This window comes from Chaetodon trifascialis, chromosome 16, assembly GCF_039877785.1.
Source record: "Chaetodon trifascialis isolate fChaTrf1 chromosome 16, fChaTrf1.hap1, whole genome shotgun sequence".
Taxonomy (NCBI): domain Eukaryota; kingdom Metazoa; phylum Chordata; class Actinopteri; order Chaetodontiformes; family Chaetodontidae; genus Chaetodon; species Chaetodon trifascialis.
The window spans coordinates 17,343,426-17,360,231 of record NC_092071.1 but is presented as its reverse complement, the minus strand read 5'-3'; the positions used below and the strand labels follow the sequence as shown (position 1 = coordinate 17,360,231).

Sequence of the window (16,806 nt, the reverse complement as noted above, 5' to 3'; positions counted from 1 at the left end):
TATATTTTTTAATGTTTTTCTCTCTTTTTTTTTTTTTTTGCTTTGCTATGCAAGCCAAACCCAATGTTGTCTCTTTTGTGGTTTATTACTGTGAATCATTTTTCATTAATGCTCAAACTGTTAGCTTATTTTGATGAAGCTACTGTATTGTTGTACTTTGCACAGAGCGTTTTGGTAAAAATAAGCACAAACCCATTGTCAGCTGAGCTGAGGAGGAGAATCAATGATGGCAAAGAGGGATGTCTATGTTAAACAGAACCTGAACAGAAGATATATACTTGGCTGTGCTGTAATTGTTTTGAGAAATATTCATATATTGAGAGTTACATGGAAAAAAACACAGTTCATTACTTGGAATTTATATGCCAATATAACAAACTGTGTTTCATACAATTGCTGGGAATTCCTATTATGCATTATACTAACAATGGTTCTCAGTGAGTGCTTAACAGAACCTTTTTAAAGGTAACAAAGCAACACATCAATAGTGATATCCAAAGCAAAGACATGGTACGTGACACTTCACTGCCATTCCCAGAAAGAGTATGAAATAAAAATATCTATATATTTGCTTTGGTAATTCTTTCCAATTGCATACAGTGACATATTGAATATTGAATGCAATATTTAAAGTATGTTAGTAAAGGGAAATATTGGTGCAAGCTACAGGTCGAACTGTCCTGATGTCGCCTGAAGACAAATAAGATGCAGAGACTAATGATTATATATGATGTGAAACATCAAAGAAAATCCGCTAGGTTTGTTCAAATGTATTACACTGTCAAATGGTCTTGGATTACACTATCACCTTAGAATATGTATGGACTAGAACTACTGCCAAATTCTTTCGAAAAAACCTTTCCAGATTTAAAATGCAGCCATTTAGCATTTTCTGCCAATGAGATTTACGATGCCATGTCTTTACACTTGTTTAAATGGTTTTGTTCTGATCATTGTTCTGGTAATGGCTCTCCCTTTGAAGAATCTTTACCTGCCAGATTGGTTTGCCCTCAGGAATACACAGCCACATACAGTAGGGCCGTTTTTCAATCCTATGATGCAAAATAAAATGTGTATGTGAAAATGAACCAGATTTTTCCTCTCGGCGCCTATGAGTCTGTTTGCAATTACACACTTTAAGCTCTTCTTATATGCTCAAGCTAGTTCATAGCATGTCATTTTGCTTTCTTTATGATAAATTAATAGACACATGACTAAAAGGAATGAAATACGTAATAGTGTAATTACTGCAGGTATAATATACACATTTCCACCTGTGCCTAGACAGTTATCTTCCTTTATTCAAATCCTCCTGGGAGTCTATAATCAGTGTTAGCTATATGGGAAAGACACTAATTATATGTGGTTTTAAGCCAGCATGAGCATCATATTTTATTTTAATTTTTTTAAAAGGGCTCACATAGGTGTTTCAGAGACTATTTGAATGGGTTGTACTGACTTTATTGATCTACTGTGATTCAATTTCTCAAAGACAGCTTATGGCAAAAGTGAGACAAAAATCAACACAGTGTACTCACGGTAAATTTAACAGAGCACTGTTTCTATCTAACAGAGGTCTTCATCAGGTACTGTCAAATAAGAGCTCTGTTGTGATTGGTCCAACATGTAGATCACAACCACCTGAGCGATGATAGTGTTTGGATCTATATATCGCTTGTTATGCTTTGACAATTACTTCACAATGCCTGATTAAAAAAAGAGAAAATGTTTTGATCGTGGCTTGAACAAGTTGCAGATTCAACTTTATTCCATGACCGACAAGCCAGGAGAGACAGACAATTTTTGAAAGCAAAGTAAACAATAATATGGATGATAGCAAACCACTGTGACTGTGCAGCATCCCTGTATGCTCTAAGAAAAAATATGAATGTGCATTTCCACAATTTTGGAAAAGATGGACATTTACCTGGGAGATGGGTAACGCCTATCTGATGATTGGAAAGAACCCAATTCACTGGTGTTCTGTTGCATTGGATCACTGCAAATCAATTGTGAGATGGAGCAAGTCTTCCTGGTATTTCTACTGCTTTGGAAGCATCAGATCATCCTTTTCATAAAACGTGTTCATTGATGGTCTTTTTGTTCGTATTCATGCCCATGCTAGTTTGGTCATAGGGTGAATATTTCCCTCTTGGAAATAGCTGCATAATTAAAAAAAAAAAAAAGTTAAAATTTAATGTAATGAAAGAATAGCAGCACAATATCATTCAGTTGTTAGCCTGGCTTTCCTCTGCCATTGTTGCTGAAGTCTGCTGTGTTGCCTGCAGCGTCAGTGCAACTGTTAGGTTGTCAAGGTCTGTGAGCGTGACTGGCTAGCTAGCTACCTCTGCAGGTGCTTATGGAGCATCTTAACTCTGAAACTGTGTCACTCTTTTGATTCACCATTTTCAGAAAACTATGAATGTTCGAATTTAGTGATAAAATAGCAGAATTTTGATTTTGCATTTGCATTTTGGGATAGATTTTTGCTGAATCCAAACACCATTTGCATATTTTTGTCATCGTGCAGATTTTGCTTTTGTTTGCATACAGTACTGCATATTGCTAATATAGTAGGTGGTTTCTAATAAAGCCATTGTGTTATCTGTGGACCACATAACAGCTCTGCACAACAAAAACTAATTTAATCCTGGGAATTAAACACCAGCTAGCAAACGTTTGGAAAAACAAGAAATGCATAACACTCGCAGATTTGAATTTGAAGAGGACTGAATTTGAAGATTGTTGGCTTGCCTTGTGCTTCACGGTCTCATTTAGTGGGGAGGAAGGTTGTGTTCACTGGAGAACCATCGCTAAGAATAATATGTTATATTCCAATATAATAACTTCATGTGAAGGTGCAATAGGTGCAATGCACAGTGTGGTAGGTCTGTATCTTGAGACAGACAGGATCAGGATTCTCTGCAGATACTGTGCAGACAGGGGGCATCATGTGCAATCCACCATTTAAGCCTTAAATCCAACTGTTTGGGTCTGAAGAAGTACTATGGGGACAGAAGAACTGGTATTGTGGAGCCAATTCTCTACTCCCTTGGACACAAATTGGCTGCCCTGACCGGCCTCCCTCCCCTGCACACTCCCAACACCACATCTTGATCAGGCTCCTCCTCATTTACCCAGCTTGTAGTACATGTGAATTTAATGGAAGAGCGGAAGTACACAGCCAAGCCCACAGAGCCCAATTATGAGGCTACACCTGCATTCACAGAGTTGCAGTTCCTTCATCTAAAGTTAATGTACTGGACCTGTTATGGTGTGGTCACTTCATGGGGTGTTGTGGTTTTGGCTGGATGAAAAAGCAGTTTCCTGTGACTGTTATTTACTGCTGAGATATTTTTTTCAGTGCTCAAGGGAACAATTTGGCCTCAAACCGCTTTTCATTTCTTTGAACATTGATACAAAAGACAGGAAAATATTTGCGATGGCCGTCCTTTATCTGCGGAAAGCACTCCAAGTAATAATGACAATAAAGCACAGGGGACCATATTAATTCAATCAGTTCAGTTGTTTGGTTTAGAACTATTAAAAGAAAACAATTTTAGTGTCAGTATTTGAATAATAGTGTGTTAATAATGTGAGAAAGCAAGCAGGAACTAATGTCTATAGTATTCAACTGCCTAAAAGTGAAAGATGTTAATATTTAAGATAGTTCTTGGTGGTTTGAAACCCACCGAACGACAGGATGTAACAAACCACTCTGTTATATGAGTGAAACTGAAATGATATGACAATAAGTAATGACAGGCTGCATTTCACATGAACAAAATCAGCCTCACGCAATTCAGACAGCACTTATATTGACTCAATATATAACAGCATGCAAAATTACAAACATATTTACATAGAGGATTTTTCTAAGTGCCACCATCCGACTGTGGAGCCAGTTTTAGACGTAAGAAATGTCAGAATCATACATTTTCATACATTTCGAAGTCAGCGTGATTAAATAGCCTGTAAAGCTCCATTGTATGTTTTGAAACATGACCAACATTATGAATTGCAAAGCAGGTTTTTTATGTTTCATGGTGCGAGGCTCAGGCATGAAACCGAACTACATTCATTACACTGTATTTTATTCAGCCTTTTAAAACTGCACATAACATCCCGAGTTTACATGAAGTACACAGAATTCTATGTGAGCTGCTGTGATATCTTACTGTTGCATATATTCATTAGTGCTGCTTTAAGGAAAGAAGAAAGGGAAACATCCACTCTCTTTCCTATCTTTTCTTTCAAATCCCAGTACTGCATAACTTCATGAAACTTTCCCATCATGCAGTTGGCAGCCTTTTTCAATATGTTTATGTGTAACACTGCCTTCAAAGGCTGATTTCTGACTCATGACATTTTGGCTAATTGCTCCATCGGAACAGCGTGGTGGTTAACATGCACCCCACCTGAGACCGCTGGTCCCGCTCTATGGCTCCACTACCCTGAGGGTGAGCTAAAGGCCAGTGGTCTCCTGGCCTTTAGCTCCCACAGTGACCAATTAATTTTCATCTTGTTCAACCTGATGCTTCATCTACTTTCTTTCTGTTACCACTTCACGTCGTGCCACTGACATGATGATGCGAGACGTCTCCTGGAGGTTTCTGATGGCACTGAAGTAAATACAGAAAGGACATTTGCATGCTGATATTGATATATATCTTTGTCTATACCTGCTCTCCATCATATATTCAGACACAGTCTTCGGGTCTCTTTGGGGACTAGCTCTACTGCTTAATCCTGGAGCCAAGATCTAGCTGTAGTCGCTGGAAACTCCCCTGGAGAGTGGAGTGGCACACTTGTAGTTTAGCCTTTCTAGTTAGGACAGATTGTCTCTGCACTATTGCTCAAAGTTTTCTTCAACAAACTTGACTTACAATTTGTCTGCTGATGTTTTCATGCGAATCTCATTGAGCCGGCGCAAGATCCCTCAAGCCGATCCGAAAACAATCCCAAGTAAAATAACAGCCAGTGCATTTGCTGTCGAGTTGTTCAGTTTAAAAAAAGTCTCAGATTTAATTCAAAATCAAATTACACTGAGACAACAACACCTGCCGGCCAGGTTTTACTCAAAGCCGCCTGTACCACTCCAAAATGTGACTTTTTTTTTATTGTTGCTTCACTTGGGAGTTTAATCTTCACTGTGACTGAGGTTGGCACTGGGAGGCTGTTTTCACATTCATCTGCTGAAGGGGGAAAGTTTCTCTGCACTCACCTTACACACTCATAATGAGAATGAACTTTTCAGTGCAGTCGAAGGCACCTTTGGTCCAGTAGTTACAATTTTTTAGATGAGGAGCATAGGGATATTCATAGATTCTGGATTTTGTAATGAGGGAGAAGGGGAATATTTCTTTATGGGAAAGATCCCATCCCTACATTTTTGACATTAATAAAAATAATCTGCTTTAAATAATTGTTTATGTCTTATAAACAGCGAATCAAAGACAGACCACACACTGATGCATTTAGCTGATGCAATATCACAACCAATAAAACTCTCCCTCATCCTCTTACCCTCAAAATGCATGCATTCAATCTACTTTCTGTAAAATCCTAAAACGTTTTGTAAAGCATTCTGTCTTTCATTTTGTGGCATAATGTACTTGTGAGTGACTTTGAATTGTTTTTCTTTTCTATTTTGTTACAGCCTTCTGTCCTTATTGTCCCAGAAAATCTTATCTCAAAATCTTTCTGAGTCACTGTCAGCATGTGTGCACTCTAAAAGTTGCCCCCTCTCTCCTGATGCCAGATAAGGCCAAAGCATCATCCTTTTTGCCTTGAGTGCAGCTTTTGACAACTTAGCATTCCCTTCTCATCTGCCGCAGTAATTCCTCTGTTGGCATCGTAGGACACATCCTCCCCTGGTTCGCAGTCAACTTTTATAGTGACAGACAGTGATATATCTCCATAAACAAATCCGAATTTATCGCTGATGGATCGAGCTCCACCCCACCACCAGATTCATTATCTCTGACACCTCCTAATTCCTCACCAACTGCCTGCTTTAAGAGAAAGTAATCTTTCTCAAACACAACTGCAATAAATTTGAAATCATAAATTTGCACTCATTACTTCTGCCCCCCTCCACTCATAATGTCTCACTCAACAACACTGTCACCTCCTCCCCGAGTCCTCAACTTTAGTGCCCTCCTCGCCTCAGAAGCTGTCAATGACATGGGAAAACATTGCCTCTCAGAGCTGAAATACGCTGCCTATCTCTGCCACCACCTGTTTATTTCACTGCTGTGAAGCTAATCAATGTCTTCATCACCTCCAGTCTTCTTTCCTGCAACTGTGCCTTCTGCACATCCTCAATAAACCTCATTATGTTGAAAATCCTATTACTTGAGCGACTGCTGCATGTACCGGTTCAAGAGGCCAAAGTATGCCAGTTCAACAAAAGCAGAATAATATTTTATGCTTACATTCAACATTTGGCGTGTGAAAAAATTGAACATCTACATGGCATATGGTGCGGTTCAGCTGGTAGGTCGGAGGAGACATATTCATTCATAGTACAGCACTCAGCCATACTGTCTCTATAGATCTGTCCATTTTATGAAGAGTTGTTCAGGGTTGACAGCCATCAGTTTCACTTTTTCTGTCAGCCTCTCTTGCAATTCGGCCACATTTGCCCTAGCTGTCATGGCCGGCTCTTTGTCAACAGATTGCAGAGAATCTGCTGGATAAACACCACAAAATTGAAAATGAAACTTGGCAGCACACACAGGCATCCACAAGCGCACACACGCACACACAGTATCTTAGAAACCAAGGCAAACACTTGTGAATAACCCACTGTAGACAGTTGTCCTTGAATAGAAAAAAGAAAAAGAAAGAGATGGGGATAAGGCAGCCATTCATGGTGCTGAAAAGTAGAAGAAAACAGCATTACTCATGGAAGTGAATCTTGCTCTAATTCTATTTGGTAGCAATCAAGTTGTTGGAATAATTCATGAAGAAGCTGGTTGCATGAATGACTCAGTAAACATGATGGGGAAAACATCAAATATTGCATATTCAAGTTTCCGTTTACGATATGCCCATTTTCAACATGTTTTGGCAACAAAGAAGAGGTTGAAAATAGAGGATTTAAAAAAAAAGAAATGTCATTCAGGGTCAGTGATGTTGATTAGAGTGGACATTACCTTTCACGACATGAGTTAAAAATCACCCACCATTTAGTCACGGCAATCACATCACTCAAGCTTGAAATGTTAATTGGACAAAAAAGGTGGATCACACTGTGTCGTAGCTGACGGCTGTAAAGGAGGTCAGCCTGTTTGCACAAGTGGAACGCACACATACTCTCACAGGTTTCATTGAAAATAGCCTTCGTGCCTCTTATCGACTATAAATGGGAAAAACATCATGAATGCAGCCTTCATTTATTCATTGTGAAAGGGAATAAAATGTCAGCAATTGTATGTGAGGGTCACATGTGCGCGTGTTTCACATTGTGTGTAGTGTATGGTGCTTCCTTGGCTCGTGTGCAATCAATATAGAATTCCATAAATGATCCTCCTGTGGCTTATAAAGTTCTTCCAAATGACGCTCCTCAATAGAATCGTTGTAAAATGATTTTTTAGTTGATACTGTACATTTAGTCTCTATGTACTTACTGTCACAAAGCAGGTGTGTGAGAACAGCTGACAGACTGAACAAACTGTAGAAAGGTACATACTTTTGTTTGAAGTGACTTGAGTTATGTGGGTCGTTGTGGATCAGTGAGCCTACAGGAGGGCTTGTAAAATAAATTCGATGTTTGCGATTCTGGGTTTAAAAATGCTCCTCGTTGCACTTTATTTCATTCTGTTCACACAAACTTTTTCAGGTTCTGTTGTGTTGATGTTGAAGTAGTTATGAGGACTGAACTGGTACTTCACTGAGATGCATGATTGGAAAAGTACTGAGTTAAACTGTTTCCAGGTTGAGATGAATATGAGATTGTAAGAATAAGGTTGTATTGCGTGATAAGTGCTCATACACTGACAGACTGACAAGTTAAACCTGCAATAACATTTTTTTTGGCCACTTGAAGCTAGCAGATGTGGAGAAACATCAGCATTTATTGGATGTTTCTGATATCACTCTCCCTCTGCTTCTGTTTTTAGTTTCCACAAGCTGCTGGAGGACATATCTAACTCTTCATTTGTTCAATGCTGCACATGCAACAGCTAGTTGTTAACTTTGTCTCCTGTTTGGTGCTTGGCATACAGGGGGTTTGATGATGATGAGAGCAGTGGAAGTGAATACATAAAGCAGTACAAGCCAACCACAACCAAAACAATGAGCTAGAACGAAGCCTGTCATACAAGTAGTCATGTGGTCCATTGTTAATATAAAAATACTGACTGCAGCTTCTTCAAGTGTTTCGGATATTATTTGGAGTTTCTGTCTTGTTAGGCAGTCACAGTCACATTCAGGTGAAATCAGAGGGAGCCAGACTGAAGAAAAACTGACATTAAGGACCACAAAAGTCACCATATTTCTCACCTTGCCTATCCCTGCTGAGTGGAGCTGGTTCAGAATCAGCCTTGCTTATAAATGAATGTGTTCAGTATAATTATGAAACCACTGTAATTATTTGTGGATGATGCACCACTCGCTGTGTGAGTCGTGGGATAGTCAACCCGACGCTCACTGAAAGACATGTGAAAGACTTTATTTCTTTCAACAGCACACAGCTGCTTTGTTGATGAGGGTAGATAAGTGAGGTTAATTAAACAGCATGTCTCATCGCACGCCTGTCTTCCTCATCCACCTCCCCTCACAACCACAGAGTGGGACGGCTTTACCTGTGGGACAAACTCAAAGACGTTCAGCCAAACCTGGTGACAGCTGGAAATCAGGAGCTGAACTAAAATAACATGAATGAACAAATATCTTTCAAGATGTTTTAATTGTAAATAATTGTAAAAATTGTAACTTTTCCCACCTCAGTCTATAAGGTTCTAAGAATGGCTGGAATTTTGGAATCAATTTAAATTTTATTTGCTATTAAACATGCTCAAATGGCTGAGGGTAACTTCAAAAATATTTTCCTTGATGTAACTCATATCTCATTCTTTGCTCAGGATAAGTTGTTTCTTATAGTGATGTTTCTTATATCATAAACGTAGTGGAGTGAATATAATACACATCAGAATATAAGTCTCCATCCATCCATTGTCCACACCCGACTATCCCTTTTCAGGGTTGCAGGGGGGCTGGAGCCTATCCCAGCTGTCAACGGGCGAGTGGCGGGATACACCGTGAACCGGTCGCCAGTCGATTGCAGGGCAACATATACAGACAGACAACCATTCACACTCACACCTAAGGGCAATCTTAGAGTCACCAATTAACCTAATGAGCAGGTTTTTGGTCTGTGGGAGGAAGCCGGAGTGCCCGGAGGGAACCCACGCATGCACAGGAAGAACATGCAAGCTTCACACAGAAAAGCCCTGCCCGACCCGGGGATCGAACTGGCGACCTTCTTGCTGTTAGGAACGCACACTACCTGCTGCCCCACCATGCCACCCCAGAATATAATTCTTTGAAGGAAAAAGAAATTCTTTTTTTCCATGAAATTCTGTAGGTGCTGTATTTGCGTCATTTGCTGAATCTTTCCAAGGACTTAAAGAAAAAAAAGGCTTATCCAGGTTTTCACTTGCTCTTGAGAAGCTGAGATGAATGTTTCTGTGCTGCATGAGTTTTCAGGCAAAAAGGACGAGGGAACACAGTATTCATCAGGGTTCCAAGTTCAAGTTCCAACTTTGTTAGGAGCCCTATCACCTAGAAATTATATTTATATACAATTAGCAACAGCAGACACATTTTGTAATGCTGACTGAATTTTGTTTTCTATGAACGTAATGAGGAAATGTTAATTAACACATGTGGCAAGTGGCAAAAATGTTGATAGTGAATGTATGTTTCTTATGTATTTCATTTGTTTTCAGCCAAAATAGACAATCATGCAATGTATGAGCCACTCATAGCAACTACAGCATTTGTCAGTTTTTTCATGGTTATGTTCAGGCACTGACAGCGCTTAGTTAATGTTAGTGAAAGAATATGATTTATTTAATTACAGAAAAAAATCAGCAACAATCATGATCTTTCCTTAAGTCTTACCAAAGTGCTTTTGTTGTCTGCACCTAACCTCAGTCGTGTCACAGTCCTGTACGTTGTATACCTGCCATCCAAGAAAAAAACATCTCTCTGACATAAAATGTAACATTTCATTCAGTCAAACAACCCTGATGAACCTCAGCAGCGAATGTGTTTGTCAGCACAAAGTAATTATGAATTAGCTGTATGTCAACATCATTTCCAGGAGACAGGGTTGCTCGTATGAGTGAAATGAGGGAAATACGTCTGTGAAGATTTTCAGACTGTCAGGTTTTTGCTCTTTCTGATTATTCAGTTGAGAATCAGTGTTTCATTTGATATTGCAAAGAGGATATTCAGTATACTAATAGGTTAAAAGAATGAGTTAAAAGATTATTTCTTGTTGTTGCTTAAAGAACAGCAATATTTATTTAAACAGAGTAGTTAAAGTGACATATTAGTTCCATATATAACTTACAGAATAGGGCTGGACAATATGACCAAAATCTATAGCACAATGTAACTTTAACTTTAGAATTATAAACAAGTATATAAGTAATATATACAACTTTCTTATTTTCTTGTACTGGCTTCCTGATATTTGTCCAGTTTAAGGTTTTGGAAATAAAATAATTTGGAATAAATTATATTTTTTGACATTTGCTATATGGGTGAAATTAGGTCTTTAATTAAATGAAGCATTTTGTCCAGCCTTACTCCAGAAGTTATGGCCAAGGTAAAGGGAAGAGAGGACTAAATGAAATGGACTCAAAACAATAAATGGAACCAGTTCATGACCAGGTTTTTCATCATCCCACAGGGGGGACAAAGCAGTCAAGATGTTATGTAAAACCTCCTACAGGTGAATCTGCATGCAATTCTTTCAGTACACACAACAGATAGCTCAAATCTGAATGAAAGCAGCTCAAATGTACGCAACTGTATGCACAATCACAATCAACAATCATTTTCTCAGCCTGAAGTGAACTGAAATGATTAACAAGACTCCAAAGACTGATTTCCTCCAGACTGAAATCCATATAATAATGACAGAATAAAATTAATTGATTGTGCTTTTATAACCAAAGTAGAACAAATAATACAAAGACAAGATGTACATCACTTATAAAACATTAACACTGTTATATAAAATTTGAATTTGAAGCACTTCTGTGGCAGTAAACAATTTCAAGAATTTACAAGATGGCTGGTAATGGCTGAATGACAATTACAGTAAAATAACAAGACAGCTGACAAGCAAAGATCATGTACGGACTGCATCAAGCAGTCGCCATGGACAATATTAGTGTAGACACTCACAACCGCCATCGAATGTGCATTCATCTTACTTTTCTGAGCAACCAGTGGTTCAAGCTCCACGAAGTAGGTCACCCAAAAAGCAAACATTAAACAGTGCATCAAACTGAAGTCCACAGACTTACACGAGAGCACTTTTTTTTTTTTTTTCCAACACCTAATGAGAAATTTCAAATAGAAAACAACAGCATGTATTGCGTAGTCCTTTTCCATATCATAAAGGTCAAAGTCCTTCGTCTGAAGCAACTGTAGGAAATTCCTTATGTGCTCACATTGCTTCTTAGCTTCTCAGAAACTGTGAAAACAAAATAGCGTCATGTTTCTCTCCTTGCACACACACAATAAAAGGCAAATGTATTTGATCAAAAGAAAATAACATCAAATAGCTAACAGAATTTTATCTGGATTCCTGCTTTTGAATTACCTCTTCCATTTGTCCTGTAGATGCCACCTGTCCTCTCTGTTTGGTCCTTGAGTCTCCACATGACATAAAGCTGGATGAATTAGTGCCATCAGGCTCCCTCTGAGCTTGACCTGATGGGAAAGAGGGACGACTGTACAGAAAGATGTCCCCAAATTCTGAAGGAGAGACAAGAAAGAAACGATTTCAGTCGGCGAGTCACTCAATCACTTATTAAATAGTGTAAAATCGAGTCCATCCAGTGCCTGAGTGCTGTCGGCTTTTGCTGCTTCCTTTTCCTCCGAGTGGAGTCTTGTGCTTGTCCTGGCTCTCTCTCTGCTCACATGCAGCCTCCTTGACTCTATGAGTCCCAGTGCTGCCTCGTCGACCCCGGGCCTCCCCAGAGCCCATCCGAGGCAGCGTGGCCCCCCTCACTTTGTAGTCACCATGGGACATCTGGCCAGAGAAACTCAGAGGCATGCAAGAGTCTGGGGACGCAGTGGAGCACAGAGATCCAACGGTTAGATTAATTGGCCGATAAACAGGAGTAAATCTCTCGTCTCATTCTTGGCTCAGTCTTTACCATCATTGAAGACATCTTTTGGTTGGTAGCCCTGTTGACCAGACTGGTTCTGTTTATGCCTCCTTGGCCTTTTATGTGTTATTGCAGGACTCATGTTGCTGTCTGTAGACATGGGGCTGCTGGGTCGCTGGTACCGCCGACCTGAAATCATCATGCAGGTTTAGCACAAATATTTCATGTTTTTATCACATAAAATCTTACATATATATAAACAGTAAATACTGATGCAGTCATTTTACGTGTCTGACAAAAACAATTGGGAGTATTAGTCTTAATAAATTATTTCTAAAGAAACTGACCAATTGAACTAATTACCCCAGACTGATTCTTCATGGAAACCAATAATTTTTCAAACCTTTGGCTGAGAGTAGGGATGTAACGATATATATCAAATTGTGATATTGCGATAGAAATATGTCTCAATGCTGTCATGGGACTGTGATGCTATCTATTGTGACATAACATGGTTATTTACTATCTCTTTTTGTTTGAACAGCAGAGGGCGCAATCATAGTAGCCAAGAAGACAAAGTCTGGACATCCTTTACGTGCAAGCCAAGCAATGCTGAAATAAACCCAAGGGGAAAATGACGGTTGAACGTGCCAGTAATGAAAAAGAGATTGAAGATGCTCCATCGACTTGCAAATACACTACGGGAAAGACATCAAACACAACAAGCCATTTGGCACATCACCACCCAGAGATGCTCAAATCACAACAACAACATACTGTGAGAAAAAGGAGATTGAAAGAAGCATTTTGAGCCGTGCTTCCCCCTAAGAGTCTGAGAGCTGAACTAATAACATAATGCATCGGTGAGTATATAGCCAAAGACTTTAAGCCATTTTCTGTGGTCGACAACAATGGATCCCAGAGGTTAGTGAACATGCTGGAGCCAAAGTACACAATTCCATCGAGGCCACACTTTTGTTGCACAGGGACAGCAGGTCTGTACCAAGAGACAAAAGCTAAAGCGCATCTCAATGACCACAGACAGGTGGACTTCAGAGCTACACAGAGCTATGTTACAATCACAGTTCATGTCATGAGCAGACAATGAATAATCAAAAGTGTTCTACAGATGTGGCTTCTTTTCCAATCACACACTGGACTCAACATAGCTGAGGTTTTGAAATCTGCTGTTTTGGAGTGGGAGCTCGACATGAAGAATAACGCTGTCATCACGGTATTGCTGCAGTCACAGACACTGCACGAACTATGGATGTAGCGGTGAGAGAGAGAAGACTGTCCCCACACATAAAAGTGTTCTGTACACACTTTAAACCTTGCTTCACCAGCCAGTTTGAACATGCTTGTCTGCTTGTTTGAGTGAGGGTGTAGCAGTATTTTTTCACCAGATCTCAACTACCACAGCGGAGCTGACCACCAAACAGAGGCTGTTAAACCTGCCAGTACATAAACTGATGCTGGATGTTGTCACCCGATGGGACAGCTCTTTTCGTTATTTTGTAAAAGGACTGCTACTGACTGCTGCATTGTTTCTGTTTTGAAATTGCACATGGTTCAATCATTTATTGCAATTCGTGCCAATTTTTTTGCACATGCTGGCACACCTGAGCAGCACACTCCTGTTTGGTCATTTTTCCTTGATGTTTGTGCTTCTACCACGGGTAAGGAGACTGTGTAGTTAAATATTATCTGTTTTAATTATGTTTATCTTTTGTACTAAATCTGTACTTGCATTTTGGAAATTGACGGATTTTCTATGTTGCTCCTGTATCTGACTTCCTGCCATGCTCTGTGCAGCTTGATGCAGCATCTTCTGGGATACACTGCGGCACTTCTGGTGGTATCTCAAGCATTGTCTAGAATGGCCACAATCAGCTCCAGCTGCTGTGTCGCGGCTGTAACGTAATGCTGGCTGCCAGCCAAATGTTGCCCACTGTGGCTCACTTCACAGAACTCCAGCTCTTCAGGGATGCAGCTTTTTCCAAGCATGCAACCTTTTTCCCATCAAATTCCCATTATGAACCTTTCACCAGAGTCCACGAGACAAACTGTTTTCACTCTGTTTCATCACCAGAGCAGAGTTAGCTACCATTCATGACACAGCCGAGGAGTGTGAAGAGACACACCTCCTGTGGCATAGCCTCATCAGCACCAAGATGCTTGTTCCAGAAAGAGCGCACCGCATATAGCCGCTGCAGCACCTCTTACTCCTCCCCAGCTGCTGTGGTGTCCTCCTCCGGGGACTGTGGTGCACCACCCTGGTAAGAACTGGCAGCCAACATGCAGCTAGACCAACCTGCCCGCCAAGCCACCTCACAAACAAAGCCAGCGTCAGTGGAAATGACAGGATGCAGGGTACGTGTGTCTCAATACAGCCGAGCAAAGGAAAGACAACACCCCCTTTCAGGGCCAAACACTTTTCCTTAAAGAGCTGTTTCCTCTCCACTTATGCTCCCACTGAGCATTTTGCTGCTTCTTTCACACAGACACTGGCTCCCCACACAAAACAGAGGCTCGCCGCCAAAGACATGCATGGTGTGGCGGGCACAGCCTGGCTATATCCTCACATTTCCATCAGTACATCCTCAGTTAAAATGTGTACTAGTGACCTTAAAGAATTATTACTCCAGAGATAGAGATAACAGCCTTGACAGCAGAGCTTATGGTGCTTCCAGGGAAGGACACAATCTCTCACATCCCTCCAGGAGGGGAGAATAAGGGGTTTTATTCCCGTTTTTTTCTCACACCAAACAAAACAAGCAGGATAGGACATGCCACTGTTACAAGTATATTATGAAGGGGCTCCCTCTCTACAATTAAAATGTATGCTTCAGTCATTTCTATGGAAAGACATTGGTTTTGCGCAGTCAGAAAACCTGTTGCGAACCCCAAAGTAGGATTTACAGCTGGAGCACATCAGCTAAGAGAGGGAGTGACCTATGTGCGCTATTGGTCTCACTGTCCTGCTTCTCTATTAGAGAGGACAGGAGGGAGGCAAGCGTCTCACCAACTTTGGCCATTGCGCATTTTTTCTCAGGATGTTTTACACAAAGCAAACATCCAGGTCTCATATACTGTACATGAGGACCTGAAAGAGGCAACTGTACAGTGTAGAGTGGTGGGAAAGATAAACTTCATGACTGAGCATAGGCACGTGGATAAGCGACAGCTCATAAAAGGCTAAGCCTATACTCACTGAATCCGGAGTTACACTACATAACTAAAATTCTTTCACTAAACACGGAAATGTCTTCCAAACTGTAAAATTATATGCAAATCCATGAACAAATTAGTAACTTAGCAACAAAATGTTATGCCACTCCATCTGGCAGATATCAAGCTATTGCAATGAATAAAACAAAGCTTGGGCCTAATGTTGGCACTAGAAGAAAAGCCAAGGGATCACTTCAATTCAGCACTGTCAACTCCATCCTCTGTGGCCCAAAAATTTCATGACAATCCATCCAGAAGTTGTCTTGACATTTCAGTTTGAACCAAAGTGGTGGACCGAATGACAGGCCAACACTGCCATCCCTAAAGGCATGGCACTGCTGTAACTAATACATACAAACACAAAATAAAACCTTTCCTCCCCACAAGCCTTCTCACCTGACTCGTCTGGGTATCTGCACATGCGTAGGCCTACAATATCTCGCGAAGAAGCTACTGCCTGGTTGAAATCACCGTCTGTGAAGAAGGATCCCTCCGAGGTGCTGACAACACTGGACCTGCCTGATGAGATGTTGTCATCAGATGCTGAGCCCCAGCTGTTAACCATGGACCCTGTGACTGATCTGTCCAGATCCGCGGTGCTGGAGGCTGGGGTTTGCTCCAGCCCATGGAGGAGCAGCTTGTGTGGCAAGGGGTGGTGCAGCTGGTGTTTGTGCTTCTGCCGGTTATGGTCTTGGCTGAAGTGACTTTCAGCGAGCTCTGCGTCTGTCTCCTCCTCTGCCTCCTCCTCGTCCTCCTCTTCCTGCCCGTCAGTGTCAATGCATGAGGGTATGGAGCTGTAGGTGTGTGTTGGGGAAAGAGGGCGTGGGTGGCCTGTGATGTGTTGGCTGGAAAGTGCATTAAAAAAATCTGTGCAGTCTTGTCACAACAAAAAAATGCGTAGTCAGTTAAAAATTGTTAAATGCAGCGTCAGGAAGGTTTAATGTGGTTACCTGAGGTGCTCAGTTCCATCATGCTGGTCTCCCTGTGGTGGTGTGATAGGTGGATGACTATAGGACACTTCAGTAGGGGATGAGGCTGCCCCTCTAACTGGTGGAGTAGGGCAGCCTTCTATTCTCTGCTCTGGATCAAAGCTGATAAGAAAAGGATAACTGACATAAGGTAATGGCCAAAGGAACGAGGGGTGTTGAAAGTCCTGACACATTAGTCGCAGCCCATTACACATCAATGCGAATCCCTCGATCCTCCACCAAACACA

At 40.8% G+C, this 16,806-nt stretch overlaps 1 protein-coding gene across 1 annotated transcript in view; it reads right to left on the bottom strand.

The window, feature by feature from the left end:
* Positions 1 to 10,054: 10,054 nt before the first annotated feature.
* Positions 10,055 to 16,806, bottom strand: part of LOC139344624 (roundabout homolog 1-like) — an 82,783-nt gene continuing 76,031 nt past the window's right edge. The window contains exons 26-31 of the mRNA XM_070982937.1: positions 16,541 to 16,681; positions 15,987 to 16,435; positions 12,408 to 12,548; positions 12,091 to 12,312; positions 11,849 to 12,003; positions 10,055 to 11,719 (exon numbers count right to left, since the gene is read on the bottom strand). Coding sequence (XP_070839038.1) covers positions 11,705 to 11,719; positions 11,849 to 12,003; positions 12,091 to 12,312; positions 12,408 to 12,548; positions 15,987 to 16,435; positions 16,541 to 16,681 — 1,123 coding nt within the window. The 3' untranslated portion in view covers positions 10,055 to 11,704. The remainder of the gene's footprint in view (positions 11,720 to 11,848; positions 12,004 to 12,090; positions 12,313 to 12,407; positions 12,549 to 15,986; positions 16,436 to 16,540; positions 16,682 to 16,806) is intronic.